Source organism: Aphelocoma coerulescens, chromosome 15 (genome assembly GCF_041296385.1).
Source record: "Aphelocoma coerulescens isolate FSJ_1873_10779 chromosome 15, UR_Acoe_1.0, whole genome shotgun sequence".
Classification (NCBI taxonomy): Eukaryota; Metazoa; Chordata; class Aves; order Passeriformes; family Corvidae; genus Aphelocoma; species Aphelocoma coerulescens.
The window spans coordinates 12,001,621-12,026,978 of record NC_091029.1 but is presented as its reverse complement, the minus strand read 5'-3'; the positions used below and the strand labels follow the sequence as shown (position 1 = coordinate 12,026,978).

The following is a 25,358-nucleotide window of genomic DNA, read 5'->3' as shown; positions in this document are numbered from 1 at the left end:
TCCCAAACTGAGCTTCTTCTGAAGCCTTCCTGAGGGTCTTTTACCTGTTTCTGGATTAGACTGCTAACCTCCATCACCTCCCCCAGTGCCTCAACATGTCCCTTACAGCCTAGAGATTCCCAAGCCAAGAAGGGACAGGGGTGCAGAGTAGGACCTGCCAGCCTGCAGCCAGGGACAGCTGCCTATGGCCTCACTGCCATCTCCATGTCCCTGTAGAATCCTGCTGCCTTTGACTTCCTGGTGCAGCACGTGGAGAAGACCCTGCAGCACGCCATCGAGGAGGAGGAGGGTCTGCCCTTGAATCAGGTCACCAACTTCGAGGAGGTAGAACACCCGCAGGACGGCTGACCTGGGCAGGAAACTGGGACTGCAGCTCTAAAAGTCTTGTTTGGGTTTGGTTTATGCTCTACAACGAGAGACTAAGAAGCCCATCTACAGGCTGGGTCCTGCAGCCCAGCCTGGGGATCAGGGTCTCCGCCCCATCTGAGGAATGCAGCTCCTGCCTTTCCCATCACAGGTTCAACCAGGAGCAAAGCTCTGAGAGAGCTGGGAAGGAATTTAGGGAGAAGGCAGACCCCTCAGATATCCCAAACACTCTTCCTCTTGTTCCCCACTTCTTATCAGCTACAAAAGTGCAGGTTGCCCCTCTCCAAATCAAAGTTTGGAGTTTCTTGGAGGGCAGCACTAGACGGGGGGCCTGTGGTCTTTGCCATTGTCTCCATTAACCCATTTGCACTGAAAAGGTCCTTGATCAAGTTGTATTTAGGAAGCAGTTGCTCCTACTTTCCAGGTATCCCTACAGAAAAGCTTGCCCTGGAGGTTCAAATCAAAACCTAAAGCACCAGTGGTCAAGGAGTCCTTCATCTGCTCCTTTGGTCCTTTAGATCCATCCCCAGAGCCTGTGGCAGGTGTCCCTGTGAAGAAGAACCAAATTAAACAAGTATTTGGCTCATTAACTCCTTCCTGCCCTAGTTTCACTTTTCTTTATTTCACCACAGATTTGTGATGAAATCAAGGTCAAACTGAATTCCCTGAAGGATGTTCCCAACAGAATTGAGTGTCCTCTTATCTATCATCTGGATGTGGGGGCCATGTACCCCAACATCATCCTGACCAACAGGTTGCAGGTGGGTAATATTAATCTTGTCTCTCCTAATCTGACTTCCAGATGACCTTGATGGTCCCTCTGGATCCCCTTAACAGCAAGGGCTGAGCTTTCTGCACAGGGCAGGGGAAGCAGATAAAGCTGGGTGTGAAATTCAGTCAAGCTGCCATGGAATTGTGGAATCACAGAATTATTTTGGTTGGAAAAGCCCTGTAAGACCATTGAGTCCAACCACTCTGCCAGCATTGCCAAACCACCACTAACCCATGTCCCCAGGTGGCACATCCACATGGCTTTTAAATCCTTTCAGAAGAATGCCACTCTGGGCAGCCTGTGCCAACGTCTGATCACCCTTCCAGTGAAGGATTTTCCCCTAATATCCAACCTAAACATCTTCTGGCACAACTTGAGGCTGTTTCCTCACTTGTTCCCTGGGAGCAGAGCCTGACCCCCACCTGGATCCACCCTCCTATCAGGGAGTTGTAGGAGCAAGAATGTCCTCCCTGAGCCTCCTTTTCTCCAGGTTGAGTCCCCCGGCTTCTTCGGCTGCTCCTCATCAGGCTTGTGCTCCAGCCCCTTCCCCAGCTCTTTTGTCCTTCTGTGGATGGGGAGGTCTTCAGAGACTCAGCTACAGCTTTAGCTAGAACTCTTCCCAAAAACCCAGCTGTTGTTTTGAGGGGTGTGTGCTCCTGAAAGGCTCTGGAAAAGGGAACTCACTGAGTACCATCTCTGATGTTCACACCTGTGCTCTCCTGCCACTCAGCACCTGTTCTGGCATGAGTTGTCATTTGGGGACCTGTCCCTTCTAACACCTGTGTGTCTGTTACCGCATCCAGCCCTCGGCCATGGTGGATGAGGCCACATGTGCTGCCTGTGATTTCAACAAGCCGGGTGCCAACTGCCAGCGCCGGATGACATGGCAGTGGAGAGGAGAGTTCAGTAAGTACAGGAAGGACCATGTAGTCCAGCCCACAGAGATGCAGCCAAATTCCTGCTTCTCCCCTGGGAGACTGATCACTGCTCTTCTCTGCAGTGCCTGCCAGCCGCAGCGAGTATCACCGTATCCAGCAGCAGCTGGAGTCAGAGAAGTTCCCTCCCTTGTTCGCTGATGGACCACCCCGTGCCTTCCACGAGCTCTCCCAGGAAGAACAAGCCAAGTATGAGAAAAAGCGCCTGGCAGGTAAAAAAAAAACAAATCAAGGTCATGATCCTGGCAGTATTTTGCAACCTGGACTGTAAGTGGTGTTCAGCAGTAGTGACCCCTCCTAGGGCTGTGGGGTGAGGTCAGGCTGGTCTCAGAACTTCTCCAGGATCCCAACAGACTCATGCGTGCTTCCTAAGAGGAGCCAGGCACTGCTACCTCTGTCAGTGTTTCCCTTTGTCTTGGAGAGCCACAGATTTGAGCTGAAATATTAATGGCTCAATTTTTTGTAAGGTTGCTAATTAAGGCCAGTTAATGAAAGGGAAACATCACATTATCCTATCACCTGGAGGGATGCTGTCCAGCAGAACCACCCAGTTGGCTGGAGGCAAAGCCTGGGTTTGTAGGTGGGCCATATGATTAGTTTGTTTTCCCCCTTGCCCTCCACCTCCATAAAGAGGTGCTGCTTCTTTTCATACTGGGATCTTCCTCCCCCTTTGCAGTAGGACTCTCCCCCGCTTACCCATGCCTTATGCTTAGCTGCCTCCCTATCCCTACTGTGCCCATCCCTCTGTAGCAGGGCACCCATCCCTGAGAACCTCCCTCTGCCTCCTCCCTTAACCAGATTACTGCCGCAAGGCATACAAGAAGATCCATGTCACCAAGGTGGAGGAGCGAGTCACCACCATCTGCCAACGAGAGAACTCTTTCTATGTGGACACAGTGCGAGCATTCCGGGACCGCCGATATGAGTTCAAGGGGCTGCACAAGGTATCAAGCTTGGGTGCTGGTCAAATTGTGTTGCCAAGCCTGGAGACCTCTTGTGCCTTGCTGAAAACCTCAGAGAATTACTTTGTTGGCTTCACACTGATAGAGAGCAGGGTTGTATTAGTTATTGGGAAGAAATTCTTCCCTGTGGGGGAGGTAAGGTGCCGGCACAGGTTGACCAGAGAAGCTGTGGCTGCCCCATCCCTCAAAGTGTCCAAGGCCAGGTTGGATGGGACTTAGAGCAACCTGGTCTAGTAGAAGGTGTTCATGCCCAAGGCAGGAGGTGGGATGAGATGCATTTAAGGTCCCTTCCAACCCAAACCGTTCTAGGAGGCCCTGGGGCTCTGTGTCTGGCAGAGTTAATTAAAGAGCCTGTTGCTTTGCAGTTCCTCCCAGCTGCCTCTTTTGCCATGATTCCCAGGGCTAGCAGAGAGGCTTTTTCTACACTGGTGGTTCTGCTGTTAGCCAGGCATCATGGATTGCAGCAGGCAGTGTACTGAGTTCTTCCATGCACACATATGGTGCAGCACAGCTGATACTGGTTGAATTCTGATCAATGGTGGGAGCTACAAGCCTTTCCTGACAAGTGACAAAGCACCTCTGGCCAACCCCTCCCGTGCTGCAAAAGAAAATGGGATGTTCGACTCATGATGCTGATCTTCAGCAAAGATACTCCTGTCGAGCTGCAATGCTATACTGGGCCTGACTGGAAACCAGTTGGGTGCTACCAGTAGTGATATGTGGAATTGTCCTGACTGCCCTTGGCATGCAGGTGTGGAAGAAGAAGCTGTCTGCAGCAGTGGAGGTGGGAGATGCCTCTGAAGTGAAACGCTGCAAGAACATGGAGATCCTCTATGACTCCCTGCAGCTGGCCCACAAGTGCATCCTCAACTCCTTCTACGGATATGTCATGCGGAAGGGGTAAGTCTCCCCTGGGCCATCCAGGGTCCTCTAGAGAGGACCCTTGTAAACCAGGATTGTCCTGGTGAGGTAGTTGCTTCCTGAAACACCAAGATGAGAGTAGGTTCTGCCTGTAACACTCTCCTCTTGCTTCTACCCATTACTTCTCATCCTGGAGACTCTTACCAGACATTAAATGATGGGAATCTTGTCTGTTAGTGGGTTTTCAGCTTTTCTGGAGCATCATAAGTAGAGGACTTCATAGGAGAACAATGTTCCAAGGCCCAGTGTTGATGTGTTTCTTGCCCTCCTTCCCCTGGAGATCCTCCTGCCCTTCCATAGCTGGGTTTTGGAGGGATCATGTCATGATCTTAACTGTAACTCCTCTACTCACAGAGCTCGCTGGTACTCCATGGAAATGGCTGGCATTGTCTGCTTCACAGGGGCAAATATCATCACCCAGGCCAGAGAGTTGATCGAGCAGATTGGGTGAGTGTGTGCTGAGCTGTGGAAGGTCTGTCTGCATCTAGGACAGGTGCGGGAACATGTTAAACACGTGAGTATTGAGAGGGATGGAACACATTTCCTATGAGGAAGGGCTGAGAAAGCTGGGGATTTTCATCCTGAAGAAGAGAAGGCTCCAGGGAGACCTTAGAGCCCCTTTAAGTGCTTAAAGGGATTCCCAAGAGAGCTGGAGACAGGCTTTGGGCAATGGCCAGGAGTGGTGAGACAAGGGGGAATGGCTTCCCACTGACAGAGGGCAAGGTTAGATGGGATATTGGGAAGGAATTCTTCCCTGCACAAGTTGCCCACAGAAGCTGTCGCTGCCCTGTCCCTGGAAGGGTTTCAAGGCCAGGTTGGACAGGGCTTGGAGTAACCTGGTCATGGGGAAGTTGTCCGTGCCCATGGCAAGGAGTTGTTGGATTGACATGAGCTTTAAAGTCCCTTCCAATCTCAAGCGCTCTGTAATTCTCTGATTCTAGGAGCATTCAGATTCCTGACACTGCTGTATTGTTGAGGGTTTGCTTTGCAGAAGGGAACAGAGTAGATGCAACAGGCTGCTACTGTCTTCATGGGGGACACAGAGCTGATCCTCATCTCTCATCCACTCTGCTCCTGACAGTGGCCTTCCTTCCTTAGGAGACCTCTGGAACTGGATACCGATGGGATTTGGTGTGTCCTTCCCAACAGCTTCCCAGAGAACTTCGTCATCAAGTCAACCAATATCAAGAAGCCAAAAGTGACCATCTCCTACCCAGGTGCCATGCTGAACATCCTGGTGAAGGTGAGTCTGGCACCTGTCTAGGCCAGCTCTGCAGCCTGGGAAAAGGAGGTAGAGAGCTGATGAGTGGGGAGATCCCTCTTCCATCTCCACTTCCCATGTAGTGAGTGAGATGTCGGGGATGATGGCCCTGGAGAGCATCTGAGTGGAGAAAGATATCCCCCATCAGAGAGGGGGTCTGTAAGAGGCCAGGTTAGGTGCATGCTTACCTGTGCAGGTAGGGAGTCCAGAGCAAGGTCTAAACCTATCCTCTGCTCACTCCAGGCTCTGTAAGACAAGAAAATATCATTTTAGGGTCCAAAGACTTTTCTTCTCAACAGGCAAGACAGGTGTTTTGACTTTTGAGTCCTAATTTGTGCTGCAGCTCTCAGAGGGGTGCTCAGGGGTCCCTTTGGGCAGGGTGTGTCCCGGGGGCTTCCCTTTGTGTGACCAGACAGCTGTGGACTGAAGCTGTTCTTCTGGGGCTGTGCCACAGGAAGGCTTCACAAATGACCAGTACCAAGAACTGCAGGATCCAGCCTCACTCACATACATCACGCGCTCAGAGAACAGCATCTTTTTTGAAGTGGATGGTCCATACTTGGCCATGATCCTTCCAGCCTCCAAAGAGGAGGGCAAGAAGCTGAAGAAAAGGTGAGATTTCAAAGCTTGAAATATTGTCTCTTTCCCTGAGCTAACAGACTAAGGATCTCCTTGCCTTTGCGCATGTGGGGCATGTCGGTCCTTGCCCCAGAGCCAGCAGCACTTGACTCACTGGCTTTAAATGGCAAGTTCCTTACATCAGATCATCTTCAAATCCAGCTACTATGGCAGTAAATTTTAGCGGATAACAGCAACATGACATTTCTCCAACCTGGTGCCCAGACATCTCCCTGTTTGGCTCTGAGGTGTGCAGGAGAACTTTGACTTTCCTTCTGAAGATTTCTAATACTGCTTGTATTCAATCTAATCTGTTTAAACTTAGCAGTTCCTACCTTCCTATCTCAGGAGTTAAAAGACTTCCAGTAACACTTCTCCTATGTGTTTCCCCTTCCTTTTCTGTCTGTAAGTAGGACTGGGTTCTGCCATTACTGTCACATTATAGGATAGTTTACCCAAACTTCAGTGATTTCTCAATGACCACCTCCTAACCATGAACATGAGCTAGAGCGGTAGCATCCATTATTTTGGGAGGCAGCCCACAGACCTGGATATGACTCAAAAAAATGCTGGAGTTATCCCCAGCACCCTCTGTCCTCACAATTCTGGACTTTTTTGTGCTTAATCCCTGACAGAAGGAGGTTCAGCACACACCATTCCCTTCCAGTGCCCCTCCCCAAGCAGTCAATGCCTTCTTCAGGAGTCAAAGTGTTGCCCAACTCTGAGTGGGCTGTGCTCATAGGACTCCCCTCAGGTCCTCTGGATTCCTATAGTTTGGGGATCTTAGAAAGGGCATTTATTTCCTGGTCACTCTCCAAGCACAACAACCTGGAGGTGGCTGCAGGCACCATGGTTGGTGGAGGAAGGAAAGGCTGTGCTGATGGGAATGTGGGCAGGTGGGAGAAGGGCTGGCCAAGCAGGATTGAGTATCCCCTCTCCTCACTGATCATTCCCACAGTGGTGGTTTGGGGTTTTTTTGAGACATACAGATAATTTTCAGGGCTGTGAAAGGCAAAACAATGCAAGAGAAAAGGCAAGAGGGAGGAATGCTCCCTTAGGTGTGTCATGGCTGCATCCAGTTTCAACCCCTCTGCCAGCAATGGTGTTGACAGTTTCCTTCTTTCTAAATCTCTTCCTAATATCTTAATTTCCCCACTTGGGCTCTCATCTCCCCCCCTTACTTATATGCAGTTAAGGTCATCCTCCACCAGTTAAGGTCACTCCTCACCCTCAGTGCTGCATCAAGGTTTGGCACACTCAGCACAAGAAAACATGGAGCTGCGGGATTGAGTCCAGAGGAGGCCACGGAGATGCTCCAGGGGCTGGAGCCCCTCTGCTCTGGAGCCAGGCTTGGAGAGCTGGAGGTGCTCACCTGGAGAGGAGAAGGTTCCAGGGAGACCTTAGAGCCCCTTCCGGGGCCTAAAGGGGCTTCAGGAGAGCTGAAGGAGGACTCTGGACAAGGGCTGGGAGGGACAGGACAAGGGGGAATGGCTTCAGACTGCCAGAGGGCAGGGATAGATGGGATATTGAGAAGGAATTCTTGGCTGTGAGGGTGGTGAGACCCTGGCACATGTTGCCCAGAGAAGCTGTGGCTGCCCCACTGTGTTCCAGGCCAGGCTGGACAGGGCTCGGAGCAACCTGGTCTAGTGGAAGGTATCCCTGCCCATGGCAGGGGTGTGGGACTGGATAATCTTTAAGGTCCCTTCCCCTGTGGTTTGATGAGTCAGTGTAGATAAGCTGGTGCAAGAGCTGATGTCCTTTTCCAGACCAAGGTAAAATGGTTGCTGGAGAAGCTGTAGATACTTGAGATTATCCAGGTGCTGCTATGGCTCTTTTGAACGTGCTGGGTGGTGGCACAGTGGCATGGGGAGAAGCACCCTGCAGGAGGGACACCACTGGCACCCTGGGGGACGTGTCCTTTGGTGCAGGCCAGGTTTATTCATGCTCTCTCCTAGGTATGCTGTGTTCAACGAGGACGGGTCCCTGGCTGAGCTGAAGGGGTTTGAGGTGAAACGCCGGGGAGAGCTGCAGCTGGTGAAGATATTCCAGTCGTCTGTGTTCGAAGCCTTTCTGAAAGGCAGCACCCTGGAGGAGGTTTACGCTTCTGTGGCCAAGGTGGCTGATTACTGGCTGGATGTGCTCTACAGCAAGGTAGGCACAGCTCAGCACATCTGTGCTCTGAGGTGGAGCCTGGGGAGGAGCATCCAAGCTGGTCGGGCACTGTGGGAGGGTGGACTTTGCTTGCAGAGTCAGTAGTCCCCTGTACTTCTTTCACCCTCAGTCACTTCACAGATGACACTGAGCTGGGTGGGAGTGTGGATCTCCTGGAAGGCAGGAAGCTCTGCAGAGAGATCTGGACAGTCTGGATCCATGGGCTGAGGCCAGTGGTGTGAGGTTCAACAAGGTCAACTGTTGGGTCCTGCACAGGGGTCACAACAACCCCACGGAATGCTCCAGGCTGGGGACAAAGGGTCTGGAAAGGCGCCTGACCGGAAAGGACCTGGGGGTATTGATCAACAGTGCCTAAACACGTGCCCAGGTAGACAAGAAGGGCAATGGCACCTGGCCTGTACCACCCATAGTGTGGCCAACAGGACCAGGGCAGTGACCATCCCTCCGGTGCTGGACACTGGTGAGGCACCTTGAACCCTGGGGTCAGTTTTTGTCCCCTCATGACAGGAAAGACATTGAAGGGCTGGAGCATGTCCAGAGAAGGGAACAGAGCTGGAGAAGTGGCTGGAGCACAAGTCTGATGAGGAGCAGCTGTGGGGGCTCAGCCTGGAGAAAAGGAGGATCAGGGAGACATTCTTACTTTGTACAACTCCCTGACAGGAGGGTGGAACCAGGTGGGAGTTGGGCACTTCTTCCAGGGAACAAGTGACAGGATGAGAGGAAATGGCCTCAAATTGCAGCAGGGGAGGTTTAGGTTGAGTAATAGAAAATTTCATCTCCAGAAGGACTGTCCAGCTCTGGCACAGGCTGCCCACGGCAGTGGTAGAGTCCCAGTCCCTGGAGGAATTTAAAAGCTGTGTGGGTGTGGCACTGGGGTACATGGGTTAGTGGTGGTTTTGGCAATGCTGGGGGAATGATTGGACTCGGTGATATTAGAGAGCTTTTCAACCCAAATGATTCTATGATTTTATGAGACAAGGGGGTGGGAGGGAACAAGAGTCTGACTGGGTCCTTGTCATGATTTACTGGTCTGGGGGCATGATGTTCATCATAAATTCTCATCAGGTTGAACAAAGACACCAGTCACGTGTCAGGAACTCTTACATTTTATTGTACAGTTGCTGTAACTCCAGCAACCAGCCCACTACTTAGACTCAAAAGGTGCTGGCCAACAAGCCAATTCTTACAATAGACTTCCACAAGAGTGGAAGCAAGCGAGCCCTTAATTTTGTACAGAGCACTTCAAGAAGTTCTCAACTCCCACCACAAGCTCCTCAAAAGGCACTGGCTCACAAGCTGCAATAAACCACCAATATTCAAGGGCACTGGCTAGTAAGCTGCAACACACCATCACACAAAGGTGCTGGCACATGAGTCAAAACTACTACTACTCAAAGGTCCTGGCTAACAAGCCACAACACACCTTTGCACAAGCTCCCCACTCCCACAACAGGGTTCAATACAAAGTAAGAAGTAGAATATGATGGCCCTGCTTTGCTCAGGCAAAGCAAGGGAAGAAAACAAATAGTATCACCAGTCCTTAGATCTGTGTTGGTCTTGCTTTGGTCATGCCACATGGCTGGTCCAGAGCTAGGGCAAACAATGAGACAAAGAAAGTGGAAGAGAGAGGAGAAAAATAAAAGAGAGAGGGGACCTATTTTCTCCCTTTCATGCACAGCCAGCCCTTCTGGATGTGAGCTGGAGAGGGGACTAAGCATAAGTCTTAAAGCACGGCAGGGAATTGGCTCAGAATAGCACTGCCACACCTCTGCGGGACCCTCTCCTTCAATCACACCTTTCCTTTAGCAATACTCAGAATGTTTGAGACAAAACATGCTTAGTTCTGGTCCTCTACAGTCCTTCATTTTGTGATGCTGTTTTACAACACATTCTTGGTGAGCCCAACTTTGCGTGCACAACACAAAGCTGTGCTGCCACAGCCCAGCCGTGGCACAAACTGGTGCCAGCCTGAAACCCAAGCACCCTCTTTTCTATAGATCCCACTGGCAGCTATGACAGGAAGCAATTCCCAGGCTCCCTGTGAAGAGATATCAGCTGTGTGTGGTGCTCCCTGTTCCTGACAGCAGCAAAGTTTGATCATTAGTTCTTGCTAACTTTGGGGTTTTCCCTGTCTTTCAGGCTGCCAACATGCCCGATTCAGAGCTGTTTGAGCTCATCTCGGAGAACCGGTCCATGTCACGCAAACTGGAAGACTACGGGGAGCAGAAGTCCACCTCCATCAGCACTGCCAAGCGCCTGGCAGAGTTTTTGGGGGACCAGATGGTGAAGGACGCAGGACTGAGCTGTCGCTTCATCATTTCCAAGAAACCAGAAGGGTCTCCAGTCACCGAGAGGTAACCCCACCTGGAGGGGCCAGGGCTTCTGGCAGTGTGGAAGAAACCAAGAGGGGATGGGCAGGTAGCAGGAAGGGAGGGAGCTGGAATACGTGGCCAGGTGATGGATGACCTGTGTCTGGCACAGGCCATGAGCAGGGCAATGGGTTACACTGTACAGCCTAATGGCCTTGCAGGGGTTGAGAAGAAGCCTGGAGGATCTCCACAGGCTGGGAGAATAGATCGTGGGGTGCTAGGACATTGATTCCCTGCCTTCCCCAGGGCCATCCCCCTTGCCATCTTCCAAGCCGAGCCCAGCGTGCGCAAACACTACCTCCGAAAATGGCTGAAGAGCCCATCGCTGCAGGACTTCAACATCCGTGCAGTGAGTGAGGCATCCCTGCAGATGGCCCTGCATCTGGGACAGGGGCTTAACCTTTTGGAGGCACAACCTGGGCAGTGGCTTCCTGTGCTCACAAAGCAGGGGGCTGCGGTGCTACTGGGATGTTTGATCCTGTGTCTGGGGGCCCTTCTGCTTGGCTTTCTTCACTGCCCATGCTCTGTCCTCTTCCCAGATCCTGGACTGGGACTACTACATCGAGAGACTGGGCAGCACCATCCAGAAAATCATCACCATTCCTGCAGCCCTGCAGCAGGTACAGAGCAGTGGGGGGGGTGGACAGGAGGAAGGATTTGTGCAGGGGACTTGGTGTGATTTTGAGCTACTCTGCAGGTGAAGAACCCAGTGCCACGGGTCCGACACCCAGACTGGCTTCACAAGAAACTCCTGGAGAAGAATGATGTGTACAAACAGAAAAAAATCAGTGAACTCTTTGTTTCAGAAGGCAAGAGACAGGTAAAGAGGGTGAGGGGAAAGTGCCGGCAGTGCCAGTGTGACTTTTCTCTTGCAGCCCACATCCTCCTGCTCTCCTTGCTCCCTCAGGTTCTTGCCTGCCAGCCTGCAGAGGGGACACCCAACTCACAGGTGGGTGACATAGAAGACTTTGGGGCTGTCAAGATCCCTCAACCACTGGTTCCCATTGCAAATAAGCGGAAGCGCATCCCTGCAGCAGAGGAAAGCCAACAGCTGTCCCAGGACCTGGAGCTGTCCCAGTCCTGGCGGGAGATCCTGGGCCCACCTCCACCCCTTGGCACCACCAAGGTAGGTGAAGCAGACTGGGCAGGGGATGCCCCAGGACTGTACTCATCCATCCAAGCAGGTTGGGTGCTTCCAGGAGCAAGCTGCGTGTTTCCCAAAACACTGCACACACGTGGCTCAGGGATACAAGGAGAAATATAACCAGCAGACATAAATGCAACCACTGGTAGAGAAAAGGGAGGTGGTGGCTTCACAGCTGGGGAAGGAACATGATGTGGGATTGGGGCCTGGAGGGCTAGGCTGTATGGTGTGATGCTGTGGGGCTGGGAAGCTTTTGCTGGTTTCATGCTTGCTGTCACCCCACTCAGGAAGAGCGTCTGGTCTGGCTGCGCTTCCACCAGAAGAAGTGGGAGCTGCAGGCTCGGCAGCGTCAGGAGCGGCGGAAGAGGCGACGGCTGGAAGATGGTGGGGTGGTGGCAGGTGGAGGAGTGGTCCGTGATGCCCTCTCCAAAGGGCTGAGCGGTTACCTGCGCCGGACAGCGCGCAGCATTCTGGACTTGCCCTGGCAGGTCGTGCAGGTACTGGGGAGGAGACAGCCCACAGAGCAGCCTGGGGCACAAGCCTCACATTTATACTCTGTGGCCAGTCGGTCAAGTTCAGGAACCCTGACCTACCCCATGTAGGTGTTAGCCCTGGGGAGCCCAGAAGGGGCTGCAAAGCTTCAGAATCACACACATCTGGATGGAAACAGGTGCCCACAGAGGCGTTCTTGGTGACTCTAGGATGCATGGGTAGGTCTGCTGGTGGGGCAGCTCTAGTTCAGCCCACAGGCAGCACTGCACAGTCACAGAATGCCAAAAACATCAGTTGAGGCTGGGGCAGCTTTGGTGTCCCTCTGGTCCCACATACTGCTCAGGCAGGGCCACCCAGAGCTAGGGTCCCAGGCCCATGTCCTGGAATATCTCCAAGGATGGAGGGTGCACACCTTTCCTAGGCAATCTGGACCAGGTTCACCTTTGCAGGGAAAAAGTTTCTGACATGCAGTGGGACCCTCCTGCATTATGCTTTGTGCCCGTGATATCTGGTCCTGCCACTGGGCACCATTTGAAAGAGTCAGGTTCTGTTCTCTCTGTACTTCCCTTTAGGTACATATATGTGGATGAGATCCCTCTGAGCTTTATCTGCTCTGGGATGGACAGTCCCAGTTCTGCCTGCCTTTCCTGATATGAAAGATGCTCCAGTCCCTTCCTCCTTGTGGCCCTTCACTCTATTCAGTATGTCCGTGTCCTGTGTTGAGGAGCCTAGCACTAGGCACAGGATTCCAGTGGTGCCTAGAAGCAGCCAATGTACAAATGAAGAGGTGGGGTGGTGCCATCCAGGTGTTTTTACAAACCTTTGTTATGTGTGACCACCTAAGCCCAGCCCCTGTCAACCCACTTCATCCTCCAGAAAGGTCTCAGAGCTGCAGGTCCAGGACTTCAGAGTGACTTGGGTGACATTTCCTGGAGTTAGTTGGCCAGCCTGAGGCAGAGTTTTCTTTGTGGTACCTTGGGACAATAGCAGGACACAGGGACTCCAGAGCAGAAAGTGATGAGACTCTAAGCCCCCCCACTTTGTTTTTAGCCACCAGCTGACCATGTAGATCCGCAGAGCACTTAGCAGTGTAGATGTAAGCACTGATGGCACGTTGGATCTCCTGCTAACACTGACCTCGTGCCCCATGTCCTGCAGATCGCCGAGACCAGCCAGCCTGGGCTGTTCCGGCTGTGGGCAGTGATAGGGAGCGACCTGCACTGCATCAAGCTGAGCATCCCCCGTGTCTTCTATGTCAACCAGCGTGTCCCAAAGCCTGAGGAGGGAACAGCCTACAGGAAGGTGAGGACCTGTCCATTCTGGAAGGGGAAACAGCTGCTTACACTGAGATAAAGCACTTCACCTCCCCTGTAAGCAGGAGTTACAAGCATCTGCCATGCAACACCTCATTCTGCCACCCCATTGATATCCTTCATCCAGGCCCTAGTCCCTCTGCTAATCCCAGCCTGTCTGGAAATCGAGTTCTCTGTTACGCGAATTTGTAATGTGCGTGAGTGTTGCAGCAGGGTCTCCTGAAACATGCATTAGACAGCAAGGCCCGTGGAAAGAAATAGGGAGCGATTTGTGATAGAAGTTTCAGAGATCTTTATTCTCCAGCTACATGGCCGGGGGACTTACGAAGAACTGAGCAATCATGGGACAACCAGGGTCCTCCCCGGGCAGGGGAACACAAAATAACCAGTGCTGAACAGGATTAGGGTACATGTGACCAGGGAGCAGGGAGACCCCATGCCTAGGCCATGCCTTTGCCCCAGGGTCCCCTCTCCCAGGACCCCATGGCAGGGGGGAGGAACCCAAACACGTGAGCATAACCCACTGATTTCCTTAGGAGAGAGGAGCACCAGGAGCTGGCCTGGCTCAGAGCCTGGCTCCTGGTAGTGGTGCCATGTGGTGGGATGTGTCCCAATAATCCTGTCCCTTACCTTGGCAGGTAAACAGGATCCTGCCTCGCTCAAACTTAGTTTACAACTTGTATGAATACTCTGTCCCTGAAGACATGTACCAAGAGCACATCAACGAAATCAATGCAGACCTCTCTGCTCCGGACATTGAGGGAGTGTATGAGACACAGGTAACTCCTCCAGGTGCTTGTCTTTAAGGGTTGCTGAGCAGTAGGTTGTTAGTCTGAGTTCCAGTGGTGAGACATCAAAAATCCAAGACCCTGGACATTGTCCAGGGAACTGGGAGTTATGCTTATATGGACAGAAATTCTGAGTATCAGCGCATGGTTTACAGTGTATCAAGAAAGGGACTTCAGTTTATTTGGCTTTAGGAAACTTGAGGGAAAGAAATGGAGAGCTTCCTCTAAACTAATCCAGAGCCAGCCTGCTGGTATTGGAACCAGAAAAGAGAAGGGGCATTTGGAATAAAGCTGAGGAAAAACCCAACATACGCTGGAGTGGTGTTTAGGTCTGAGTGTCTGAGTGCCATGTCCTCTAAAACAAGGTTGTAAAAGCTTTAGAAAAAGAACAGCTTGAATGTTCAACTTGAATGTTCAGGAAGAGCAAGAACAACCTAAATGAAATTCTGTAGAAATCAATGAAGCTAAAATTCAATTTTCCAGTGCTGAAAATGAAGGTGGGAACTTGGGATGCTTGCTTCCAGTGAGGATACTGGTTTGTCCAGCAGATCAAAACCTGATGACAGGAATTTAACTAAGAAGATATTGCAGTGAAAAGACCTGGCCTGTGTGGAAGTAATAGACCACACCATTGTAAGAATGGAGTTAAGAAAGTGTAAAGGCAGGTGAATTTGATACTGAAATAGTCTGTAGGATTATTGTGGATGAAAAGTCATGAGTAGGACAAGCTTTGCTGTGAGCAGAGGTGCCACTGACTATGAAATGCTTTCTGAGGTGCAGGAGGCTGCAAGGGCAAAAAGAGCATCACAGAGTTGGGAGACTTTTGCTACTGAAGTTACTGGTATAACCTGTGAAGCATTCCAGTGGGACATGGTTACAGAAAACTTTTTTATTCACCTTGAAGTTTCTGCTTTTGAAAAATTTGAAGAAAGGTCTCTCAAGACAAGGCACAACTCTTAATGATTACATGGAGCCTGTGAAATCCTGTGGTGATGAAAAAGGTTGAACCATATATGCCATCAGCAATTGAAAATTGTGCCTACCAAACTGTACTGAGGTTTAGTAAGCAGCACCCAAAACTTACTTCAGATTACTTGTCTGAAGTGACTGGTATGTACCCAAATTCTTTATATCTATAGACCTTCCTCTAGTAAACATGAGTTCTCTCTGCCCTAGTCGTGTTTAATAAGTGGGAAGAGGAAAAATCAAGAAGCTAAGGGGAAATTAAAATGAGCAGCTGAAGTAAAACAAAGGGCATGGAGAAGTTTTAAAGATATGAAGGAATTTAGATAACCATATAGCAGCATCTGAGGGGAGGCTGAGTGAGTTGGACTGTGCAGCCCAGAAGAGGCTCAGGGGACCTGCTCGATGGGAAGAGTGGAGAAGAGGAGCCAGGCTCTGCTCTGGTGCCCAGGAAAGAATGGGCGACAGTGGGCACAACCTAAAACATGAAAGTTCTGTGTAAATGTCAGAAAAAACTTCTGCAAGCATCATTGAGCAGGTTGCCCCACGGGGTTGTGGAGCTTCCATCCTCAGAGACACAGTTAACCCAGCTGGACACAGACCTGGGCAAGGAAAGATCTGTCTTGATCTTTAAATATCTGTAGTGCAGTTCTGATCATGATCCCAGAAGATATAGCAGGAGTAACACAGGAAGATGCAAGGGAGGGAACAGTTTGCCTTCAGGGATGGAACTTAGATGGGAATGCTTTCCCTTGCTGAAGGGATGTGAGGGACTTCTAGAACTAAAACTAGCACAAGGGAAGAGTAATCAGACAAGAAATGCTTATTGCTTTTCACTAGTTTGGGACCAGGTTCCTCAACAAGCCATTCAGGAGTCTCCTGCAGCAGTGGATTTGACAGCTACAGGGTTAATAACACAGGATGGATATGTGGTAAATCTCCCACCATGCTGATTATATGGAGGTTCAGATGGAGCCCCTGTCTCGGAATGACAAACCACAAGTTGCAGAGCAGCAAGATTGACCAAATATTGCTCCACACATCCTCCAAAGTACCTTGATGGTAGGATCTGGGCCTAGACAGGAATACATGGATTTTGAGATACCTGTTGTATACCTTTAGCAAGGCTGGTAATACCAAACTTATGCCAAGGAACCTCAGATATGTGCTACCTGTGGGTTTTAATCTGGCTTATTCTAGGTCTGCAACCACCGAGAAGAGTTTAGTAGCAATTGTTCTATCACATCTCTCCCCATGATTCCAGGTGCCGCTGCTCTTCCGTGCCCTGATCCACCTGGGCTGCGTGTGCATGGTCAGCAGGCAGCTTGTCCGGCACCTGGCAGGGCGAGAGGCTGAAACCTTCAACATCGAGCACCTGGAGATGCGCTCGCTGGCCCAGTTCACTTACCTGGAGCCAGGTGAGGCATTCTGGGAGAGGGGCTCCTGGGGCAGCTGGTACCCATGGGCACCACTGATGCTCTGTGCTCTGTGTCCTTAGGAAGCATTCGCCACATCTACCTTTACCACAGCTCCCAGGGCAGCAAGGCACTCCTGGGCCTCTTCATCCCCTCACAGCGCAAGGCTGCTGTTTTCGTGCTGGACAAGGTAAGGAAGGCTGTGAAGGTTGGGGAATTGGGGGTGCTGATGGGTGAGAGGCTGAACATGCCCTGGACAACTGCACTGGCAGCCCAAAAACCCCCCGTGTCCTGGGCTGATCCCCACAGTGTGGGCAGCAGGGGAGGGAGGGATTCTGCCCCTCTGCCTCGGTCAGGTGAGAGCCCACACGCAAAGCTGCCTCCATCCCTGGGATTTGCAACATAGGAATGACATGGAGGTGCTGAAGCAAGTTCACAGGAGGCCACGGAGATGCTGTGATGAGGGCTGGAGCCCTTCTGCTCTGGAGACAGGCTGGGAGAGCTGGAGGTGTTCAGCCTGGAGAAGAGAAGGCTCCAGGGAGACCTTAGAGGCCCTTCCAGTGCCTGAAGAGAATTGGAAAGGAACTTTGGACAAGGGATGGAGTGACAGAATAAGGGGGAATGGCTTCCCACTGCCAGAGGGCAGGGTTAGATGCGATATTGGGGAGGAAATTGTTCCCTGTGAGGCTGGTGAGACCCTGGCACAGGTTTGCCAGAGAAGCTGTGGGTGCCCCATCCCTGGAAGTGTTCTAGGCCAGGTTGGATGGGGCCTGGAGCAACCTGGTCTAGTTGACCTCAAGTTGCACCAGGGGAGGTTTAGGATGAATGTTAGGAAAAACTTGACCAAAAGGGTTGTCAAGCCCTGGCACAGCTGCCCAGGGCAGTGGTGGAGTCACCATCCCTGGAGGGATTTAAAAGATGCGAGGATTTGGCACTTGGAGGCATGGTTTAGTGGTGGCCTTGGCAATGTTGGGTGAACAGCTGGACTTGATCTTACAGGTATTTTCTAACCTAAACAATTCTGAGATTATATGGTGTCCCTGTCTGTGGCAGGGGGTTGGACTAGACAACCTTTAAAAGTCCTTTCCACCCCAGACCTGGTAGGGCCAGGCAGCAGGAGGTTTCTCCATATATTGCACATCCCTGCTATGTTTTAGCAGGGCCCCTGGCACCACACATCCCAGGGTTGCTCTCCCCCTGCTGTGACCTGGTTCCTCTTGCACCCAGGTACGCAGCAACCAGATGCCAAACCTCACCACCTTGTTCTCAGCAGAGCGCACAGCTCTGCTGGAAAAGGTGGGCAAGGAGCTCCTGCCCCCGGACAAACACACCTTTGAGGTGCGCGCTGAGACCGACCCCAAGGCCATCTACAGAGGCGTCCAGCGGCTGCTCTTGGGCTACAAGGTGAGATGAAGGTGGGGGGAATGTGGGACCATGGGGACTAAGGGAAGGATGCTGTGGAAGGCACTGGTGCACCAGTTCCAAGAACACCTGCTTGTAACTGCTGGACCCAAGGTCAAGAAGCTTGTTTTGCTTGTGGGGGTCTTACCTGGAGCAGTGCCAGCAGAAAGGCCACCTCAGGATCTCTCTCCATCCCTGCACTCAGCTGGAGAGCTGGTGGTGTGGAGGTGGGTGGGTGCTTTGGGAATGCTGGGGTGTGCTGTCCCAGGACCATGGGGACCTGCTGTGGGGATGGAGGATCTGACACCACCAGTTTCCTGCTGAGGTGAGAGGTGCACTAGGGACATGTCCCTTTCTCTTCGGTGCAGGACGAGCGCCGGGGCCCCACGTTGGTGGCTGTGCAGTCCAACTGGGACCTGAAACGGCTGGCAAGTGGGATCCCCATCATTGAGGAGTTCCCCTTGGTCCCCATCCGGCTGGTGGATGACATCAGCTACTCGGTCCTGGACTGGCAGCGCCATGCTGCCCGCCGAATGATCCGCCACTATCTCAACCTGGACACCTGCCTCTCCCAGGCTTTAGAGATGAGCAGGTACCCAGGGTGGCCATGTTTCCCTGAGCCTGGCGTGCCCTCAGTGGGACCACAGGAGCTGCCTCGTCCCTTGAGGGGACAGGCAGGGTACCTGTTTTCCCTGCAGCCATGCTCACGCCAATGACCAGACATCTCTGTGCCTCAGATACTACCACATCCCCATTGGGAACCTCCCTGATGACATCTCGACCTTCGGCTCTGACCTGTTCTTCTCACGCCACCTTCGTCATCACAACCACCTGTTGTGGCTGTCCCCCATGGCCCGCCCTGACCTGGGGGGCAAGGAGGCTGATGACAACCGCCTGGTCATGGAGTTTGATGAGAGAGCCTCAGTTGAGATCAACAATCCTGGCTGCTACTCCACAGGTGAGGAGGGAGGAGGGTGGTAGCACTGAATGGGGCAGAGCTGTATCCTTCTCTGGGTCCTGCAGAGGGGTGGATGCAGTCCCCAAAGAATCTCTATGGTGACAGTTGTAACCAGCAGCTTTTGGGTTTCAGCATTGATATGGGCAAGGTGGATGCAAGAGGCATGTCCTGGAGCAGGGAAGGCTCACCTGTAACATGTGCAGGCATCAAAATGGGGACTCTTTACTAGTGACCAATGACAGCAGCACTTGGCAGACCACCTGCAATGTGTCAGCCCAAGAACAGCTCACCTGGTCATCCCTGGTGATGCTGGGACAGGTCTTTCTTAGGCAGCTTGAGTGTAATGAGTTCTCCTGAGGTCCACTGTTGCAGCTTCCAGGAAGAACAGTGGTCCCCAGAGGGTCAGTAGGTCCAAGCCTTGTTGAAAGACAAGGCTCAGTCAAGACCTATGAAGGTCCAGTCATGCCTATGAAAGCATTTCCCCTCTGAGTGCAGCAGCACCTATAGATCACCCCGTACCTGTGAAAAGCACTTCTGGCAGCAGCAGGGAGGATGTTCCTGGTCCTTTCCCCGCCTCCTTGCTGACAGTTGTGTCTGCTCTTAGTGTGTCTGGAGCTGGACATCCAGAGCCTGGCTGTGAACACCGTGTTGCAGTCCCACCACGTGAACGACATGGAAGGAGGCTCCAGCATGAGCATTAGCTTCGATGTGATTCAGCAGGCATCCCTGGAGGACATGGTGACAGGGAACCAAGCTGCCAACATCCCAGCCAGCTATGATGAGACTGCCCTCTGCTCGAGCACTTTCAGGTGTGGCTTGAGAAACAGCAGGAGGTAGAGCAGGTGGTCTCCATCCTGGCAGGTCCCCTCAGGGTCCTGCTACATTCCTTCCTGGCTTTAGCCTTTCCTCAGCAATAGGGCTTGTAGGGTGCTCTAAGTATAAATCCAGGCCTCGAGTGCACGGCAGGCATCTTCTCCAACACATTGGAAGATCCTCAGAGCTGCCTGGTGCCTCAGCCAGCAGATGTGTGGGGATGTTGCTTTCTCCTCTGTTCATGATCCACCAGGTTATAGAGGCACGTATTTACCCTGTGGTTCGTGCTGAGGGCTGAACAAGCTCTAAATCCTCTAGTGTGTCTGTAAACACGTCTGTGTCAGGAACGGGTGGCTGGTGGGGTGATGCTGATCTCTGCTCACTGGCAGGATCCTGAAGAGCATGGTGGTGAGCTGGGTGAAGGAGATAACGCAGTACCACAACGTCTATGCAGACAACCAGGTCATTCACTTTTACCGCTGGCTCCGCACTCCTTCCTCCCTGCTCTACGACCCGGCGCTGCACCGCACACTCCATAACATGATGAAGAAGCTTTTCCTGCAGTAAGTAAGGCCTGAAGTGTGCCAGGCTGGTGGATGGGGAATGGAGAGGTGTGATGTTAGTGACCAGGATGCTGGCACCCACAGTGATCTTCCAGAGAGGTGGGCAGTAGGGTGGACCTCATCTTCTTTGGGTGATTTCCCTTGCGCAGTGTTGCTGCATGTTGACTCCAGCTGATAGATCAACACATCCCCTGTGGGTTGCATCTGCCCCTCGGGCATTGCTTTCCCACCCGCCGACCTCACCCCATGTCCTGCTGCAGGCTGGTGGCCGAATTCAAGCGCCTGGGCTCCTCTGTGGTCTACGCCAACTTCAACCGCATCATCCTGTGCACCAAGAAGCGGCGCATTGAGGATGCCATCAGCTACATGGAGTACATCATCAACAGGTAGGGTGCACCTGGAGATGGGGCTCCTGGGTGGTGGGGCTGGGGCAGGGCTCAAGGCCAGGGAGGAGGATGCTGACTTTTTGCCTTCTGATGTGCCTCAGAACTGAATTTATTACTTTTTTTGGCAAAGCTATTGAAGGGACAAAGCTTCCCAGTTTTCCTGCTGCCATGCCTGGAGTAGTGATCTGTCCTTAGCTGTCCTCTATAGGCAGCATTCCAAGAACACTCATACAGAACCAAGTGTCCTTGGGCATGACTTCCCCTGGCAGGGGTTGGATGGGAAAGGGGACACCCCTCTCTCCTGGCCAGCACCACCTCCCCACAGTGTCCCATGGAGAAGAGATACTGCTGACACAGGGACTGACTGCAGTTTCCTTCCTCCAGCATCCACTCCAAGGAGATCTTCCACTCTCTGACTATCTCCTTCTCCCGCTGCTGGGAGTTCCTGCTCTGGATGGACCCAGCAAATTATGGAGGTATCAAGGGAAAAGTGGATTCTCGCATCCACTATGGGGAGGTAAGAGATGGGAAGCACCCTGTCAATTGGGAGCAGGGTGCTGAGGTTGAGCAGAGTAGGGAAGTGTTGGCTGGGCATGAGGGACTGCTGTGGTATCTCTGGGTCCCCCAGAAGGACACCAGCAAGAGGCAGGCATTGGAGGAGGACAGCGAGGAAGAGGAGGAGGAGGTAGCAAGGGAGGAAGGGGAGCCAGATGTGGAGGAGCTGCTGGAGAACAGCTGGAACATTGCGCAGTTCCTGCCCCAGGCTGCCTCCTGCCAGAGCTACTTCTTGATGATTGTATCAGGTGAGCAGTACTGGGAGATGCTGAGATCATTATGCCCCCCCCAGTGCCAGCTCTAGGCAGGAGCTGGAGCCTTGCCTGTGTCTTCCCAGCCTACATTGTGGCTGTGTACCACAGCATGAAGGAGGAACTGCGGCGTAACACCCCTGGGAGCACCCCCATCAAGAGGAGGAGCACCAGCCAGGTGTCCCAGGAGGCTCTGGGGGAGCTGGGGGCCATGCCTGGTGAGTGCCAAGCCCCAGGGCAGCCCTGTTGCAGGCAGAGAGCCACCCACCTTACTTGTCCCTATGTGCCATCAATCAACTCAAACGCTCTCTGCTTCATCCCTCTAGGCATGATCACCTTCTCACAAGATTACGTGTCCAATGAGCTCACCCAGAGCTTCTTCACCATCACCCAGAAGATCCAGAAGAAGATGGCTGGTTCCCGCAATGCCACAGAGCCCTCAGACATGTTCCCAGTCCTGCCTGGCTCCTACCTGCCCCTCAACAACCCAGCTCTGGAGTTCATCAAATACGTTTGCAAGGTCAGTGGGGGTGGGCCAGGCCTCTTGGCTGAAGGATTGGGATCTCTACTGAAATTCTGGTCCTTGTCCATTGCTGCAGCTTTTCCCAGGAGGGATCTACCACGAATTTATTGTGCCCTAAATCCTAAAGGATCATAAGGATCTGAACGGTCCTGTTGAGAACAGTCTCTGCTGGTAGGCTCAGCTGGCTCTTATTCTTGCAGGTCCTCTCCCTGGATGCTAACATAACCAACCAGGTGAACAAACTACGCCGGGACCTGCTGCGCCTCATTGAGGTGGGCGAGTTCTCAGAAGCGGCCCAGTTTCGAGACCCTTGCCGCTCCTACGTGCTTCCTGAAGTCATCTGCAGGAACTGCAACTTCTGCAGGGACCTGGACCTCTGCAAGGACCCTGCCCTCTCCCAGGTGCAGCCTGTTTCCTAGGGACAATAGAGGCCCCAGTACAACAGTGCTAGAGGCCAGTCCATCACCTTACCTACTTTATCTCTTTATCTCCCCTTTGTTTTGTAGCTCTGCCTGCTGCCCATGATTGCCCTCACCTAAAGCCAATTTTCTGTTCATCTTTTCTAGCTGCCTGTGATGGGTCTGAACGTGCTTGGGCTTTGGCTTATGTTCTGTCCTCTCCGCACAAGTTCCACTATTCCAGTGCATGGGACTTGTGGTGCTCACCTCCCTCTCTTTGCCCCTAGGATGGGTTGGTGCTGCCCAGCTGGGTCTGCCCCAACTGCCAGGTACAGTACGACACCAATGCCATCGAGACAGCACTGGTAGAAGCCCTGCAGAAGAAACTTATGGCCTTCGTGCTGCAGGACCTGGTAAGCACAGGGATCCCCCCCCACCCATTTTAGTGGTTGTCTGAGCCTCAACACATTCAATTTGCCACTGGCAGAGGGGCTTGGCCTTATCTCCTGACCCACCCGAACCTCCTTGGCCTCCAGGTGTGCAAGAAGTGTCATGGCGTGAAGGAGACGCACATGCCCGTGTACTGCAGCTGTGCTGGAGACTTCACTCTCACCATCTCCTCCCAGGTACTTCAACACCTGCCCAGCAGCTCAGTGAGGGGCCCTAAGGTGCCCTGTGCCTCCTGTGCCTCTGCTCTAACTGCACATCCCCTTTCCCCTGGCACCTGCTGAATGCCCTCTGGCCAGCCCTGCCTAGCAACTTCATCAGAGCCCCTAGCTGCCCAGGATGGATTCTGGGCAGCCTTCTTCCCTCCCTGTTCTCCCCAGGCCTTTATGGATCACGTCAGCGTCTTCCAGAGCATCGCCCGGCACTATGACATGGCCTACCTGCTGGAAACTATTGAATGGCTGCTGCACACCAACCTCCAGCTCCAGCAGTGAGGGCTGGGCTGATCCTCCTGCCTTCTCCATGCTCTCACATCCACAGAGAGTGGTACTGGAGCCCTTGGCCATGAGCCAGACCCCAGAGACACCGCACACCCCTCCTGCAGTGAGGGAAGGGAGACAGAACCATGCTTGGGACTGGGCTGTCTTTGCCCCCAGCTGCCTGGTGGGGGACTTGGAGCTTTCCAGTGGCTGAAGCTGGGCTCCACAGGTCTGTGCTTGGCCCCTGGTGAGGTTTTAATTTTCAGTTTCTGTAAATAAATGGGTGGTAGAAGGCAGGTGTAGTTTTTAGCGAGGGAGGAATCAGGGGCTGTGGGTGCCAGTGGCTGTGGTACCACCTGTGGCCTGTGGCATACTGGTGGCTGTGGTACCACTGGCTTCACCCCATCCTCAGCCCAGCCCTTGCCAGCATGAGGCAGGCAGTGCCCACAGGTGCTGCCCACACCTGCCAGCAGGTCCTGCCTGTGGGCAGCTGTCTGCAGTGGGGTGACTTCCCTGTGCTAATGCGCTTGGGCAGGCTTGGCCCGAGCACTTGTCAGCTCTCATTAAGGTATTAGTGGGTCTGTCCAGTGAGGTGGGGGGCCTGAGACCCTATACACATCCCTGCAGCAGGACCAGCAGCCCATGGCTGGAGGCTGTACATGTCCCCACCATGGCAGTGTGTGGCTGGAGAATGGGGACACAGCCACCAGCTCTGACACCCGTGTCCCTCCATTCCACCACAGTGAGCAGCCCTAGGCAGGGTTTATTGACAGCCTGGGGCTGGCAGTGGTGGCAGGTGGGCTGTAGGACATGTCTCACTTCTCCATGTGTACTGCTCCTCATGGAGGCAGAAGGTCCCTTAGAACTGGGGGCTACGGATGGTTTCTGGCAAAGTACGCATTATCCACGCTGCCACTGTGACCCTTTCCTGCTGTGGTGGTACCTGGAGAGGGATGGGATGGGATGGGATGGGATGGGATGGGATGGGATGGGATGGGATGGGATGGGATGGGATGGGATGGGATGGGATGGGATGGGATGGCCTGAGGCTGGAGCAACCCCACATCATGTACCCCCACTGAAGAACCATCTGAGGAGGAGACCAATGGGCACTGTGATGATGGTGGGACAGGGCCATCACCTGTAGTTGTAGCCAGGGAAGCCAAAGTCATTCAGGGTGGAGGTAGTGGGAGGAGGAGCATGGGCTGCACTGGCTGGTCAGACAGGTCCAGTTTGCACTTATGGCTGATGATTACACTGACCCCACACAGCAGCAGGGACCGTCAGCCCTCAAATGCCATGGGCACAGCATCCCAAAGGGCACAGGCCCACTACAGCCATAGCATCCTTATGGGCATGGCACTAGGACCTTTTGGGCACCTCAATACAAGAAGATACAGAACCTGAGGGAATGGCTGGAGCTGAGCCAGGGCTCAGGCTGGAGAGCAGGGAAAGGTTCTTCCCCCAGAGGCTGCTGGGCCTGCCCAGGCTCCCCAGGGAATGGGCACGGCCCCGAGGCTGCCAGAGCTCCAGGAGTGTTTGGACAACACTCTCAGGATGTCCAGAGTGGAGCTGTTGGGAGGTCTGTGCAGGGCCAGAAGTTGAACTGGATGAGTCTTTTATGTTCCTTCCAACTCAGGATATTCCATGATTCTATAAAAAGCATTGACTGGGTGCCAAGGAACAGCTCTGGAATCCTTGGAGGATCCCAAAAAGGGGGAAGAGCTCTGGGCTGGGCAGACATGGAGGCAGAATGGAGCAGCACTGCGGTTTTGCTGGGATGGGTTCTCTCACTCCTGGTGTGAGGCAGGCAGGGGACCACTCTGCGGGATGCTCTGCTCCTCTGTCCCCTCCCGTGACCTGGCTCACACCGGAGGCCGTCCCAGGGTGACACCACCGTGCTCCTGCTGTGCCTGATGCCTGCTTCCCCCACAGTCACCCCACTCTGGCTCCCAGGGACCCTAGCAGGGGCAGGAGGGGCCCGAATGCGGGGCCAGGGCTGCCCTGCACGCAGGGGACACTGCACGACAGCACCAACTGGCTCAAGTGGAGCAGCTCAGCTGCGTTTGACTGGGCTCGGCTACATTCAACTG

The 25,358-nt window shown here is 53.1% G+C and overlaps 1 protein-coding gene across 1 annotated transcript in view; it reads left to right on the top strand.

The window, feature by feature from the left end:
- The window catches only part of POLE (DNA polymerase epsilon, catalytic subunit), a 32,037-nt gene extending 8,123 nt beyond the window's left edge, over positions 1–23,914 (top strand). The window contains exons 15-48 of the mRNA XM_069031025.1: positions 217–324; positions 999–1,127; positions 1,942–2,044; positions 2,139–2,285; positions 2,872–3,017; positions 3,787–3,935; positions 4,311–4,403; positions 5,055–5,199; positions 5,672–5,829; positions 7,791–7,986; positions 10,147–10,361; positions 10,623–10,725; positions 10,916–10,996; positions 11,074–11,196; positions 11,284–11,502; positions 11,808–12,017; positions 13,171–13,314; positions 13,964–14,104; positions 16,341–16,494; positions 16,575–16,681; positions 17,719–17,895; positions 18,261–18,484; positions 18,630–18,850; positions 19,455–19,659; positions 20,053–20,226; positions 20,487–20,612; positions 20,997–21,129; positions 21,241–21,415; positions 21,505–21,636; positions 21,745–21,938; positions 22,142–22,342; positions 22,627–22,752; positions 22,876–22,965; positions 23,167–23,914. Coding sequence (XP_068887126.1) covers positions 217–324; positions 999–1,127; positions 1,942–2,044; positions 2,139–2,285; positions 2,872–3,017; positions 3,787–3,935; positions 4,311–4,403; positions 5,055–5,199; positions 5,672–5,829; positions 7,791–7,986; positions 10,147–10,361; positions 10,623–10,725; positions 10,916–10,996; positions 11,074–11,196; positions 11,284–11,502; positions 11,808–12,017; positions 13,171–13,314; positions 13,964–14,104; positions 16,341–16,494; positions 16,575–16,681; positions 17,719–17,895; positions 18,261–18,484; positions 18,630–18,850; positions 19,455–19,659; positions 20,053–20,226; positions 20,487–20,612; positions 20,997–21,129; positions 21,241–21,415; positions 21,505–21,636; positions 21,745–21,938; positions 22,142–22,342; positions 22,627–22,752; positions 22,876–22,965; positions 23,167–23,280 — 5,163 coding nt within the window. The 3' untranslated portion in view covers positions 23,281–23,914. The remainder of the gene's footprint in view (positions 1–216; positions 325–998; positions 1,128–1,941; positions 2,045–2,138; positions 2,286–2,871; positions 3,018–3,786; positions 3,936–4,310; positions 4,404–5,054; positions 5,200–5,671; positions 5,830–7,790; positions 7,987–10,146; positions 10,362–10,622; positions 10,726–10,915; positions 10,997–11,073; positions 11,197–11,283; positions 11,503–11,807; positions 12,018–13,170; positions 13,315–13,963; positions 14,105–16,340; positions 16,495–16,574; positions 16,682–17,718; positions 17,896–18,260; positions 18,485–18,629; positions 18,851–19,454; positions 19,660–20,052; positions 20,227–20,486; positions 20,613–20,996; positions 21,130–21,240; positions 21,416–21,504; positions 21,637–21,744; positions 21,939–22,141; positions 22,343–22,626; positions 22,753–22,875; positions 22,966–23,166) is intronic.
- The last annotated feature ends 1,444 nt before the right edge of the window (positions 23,915–25,358 follow it).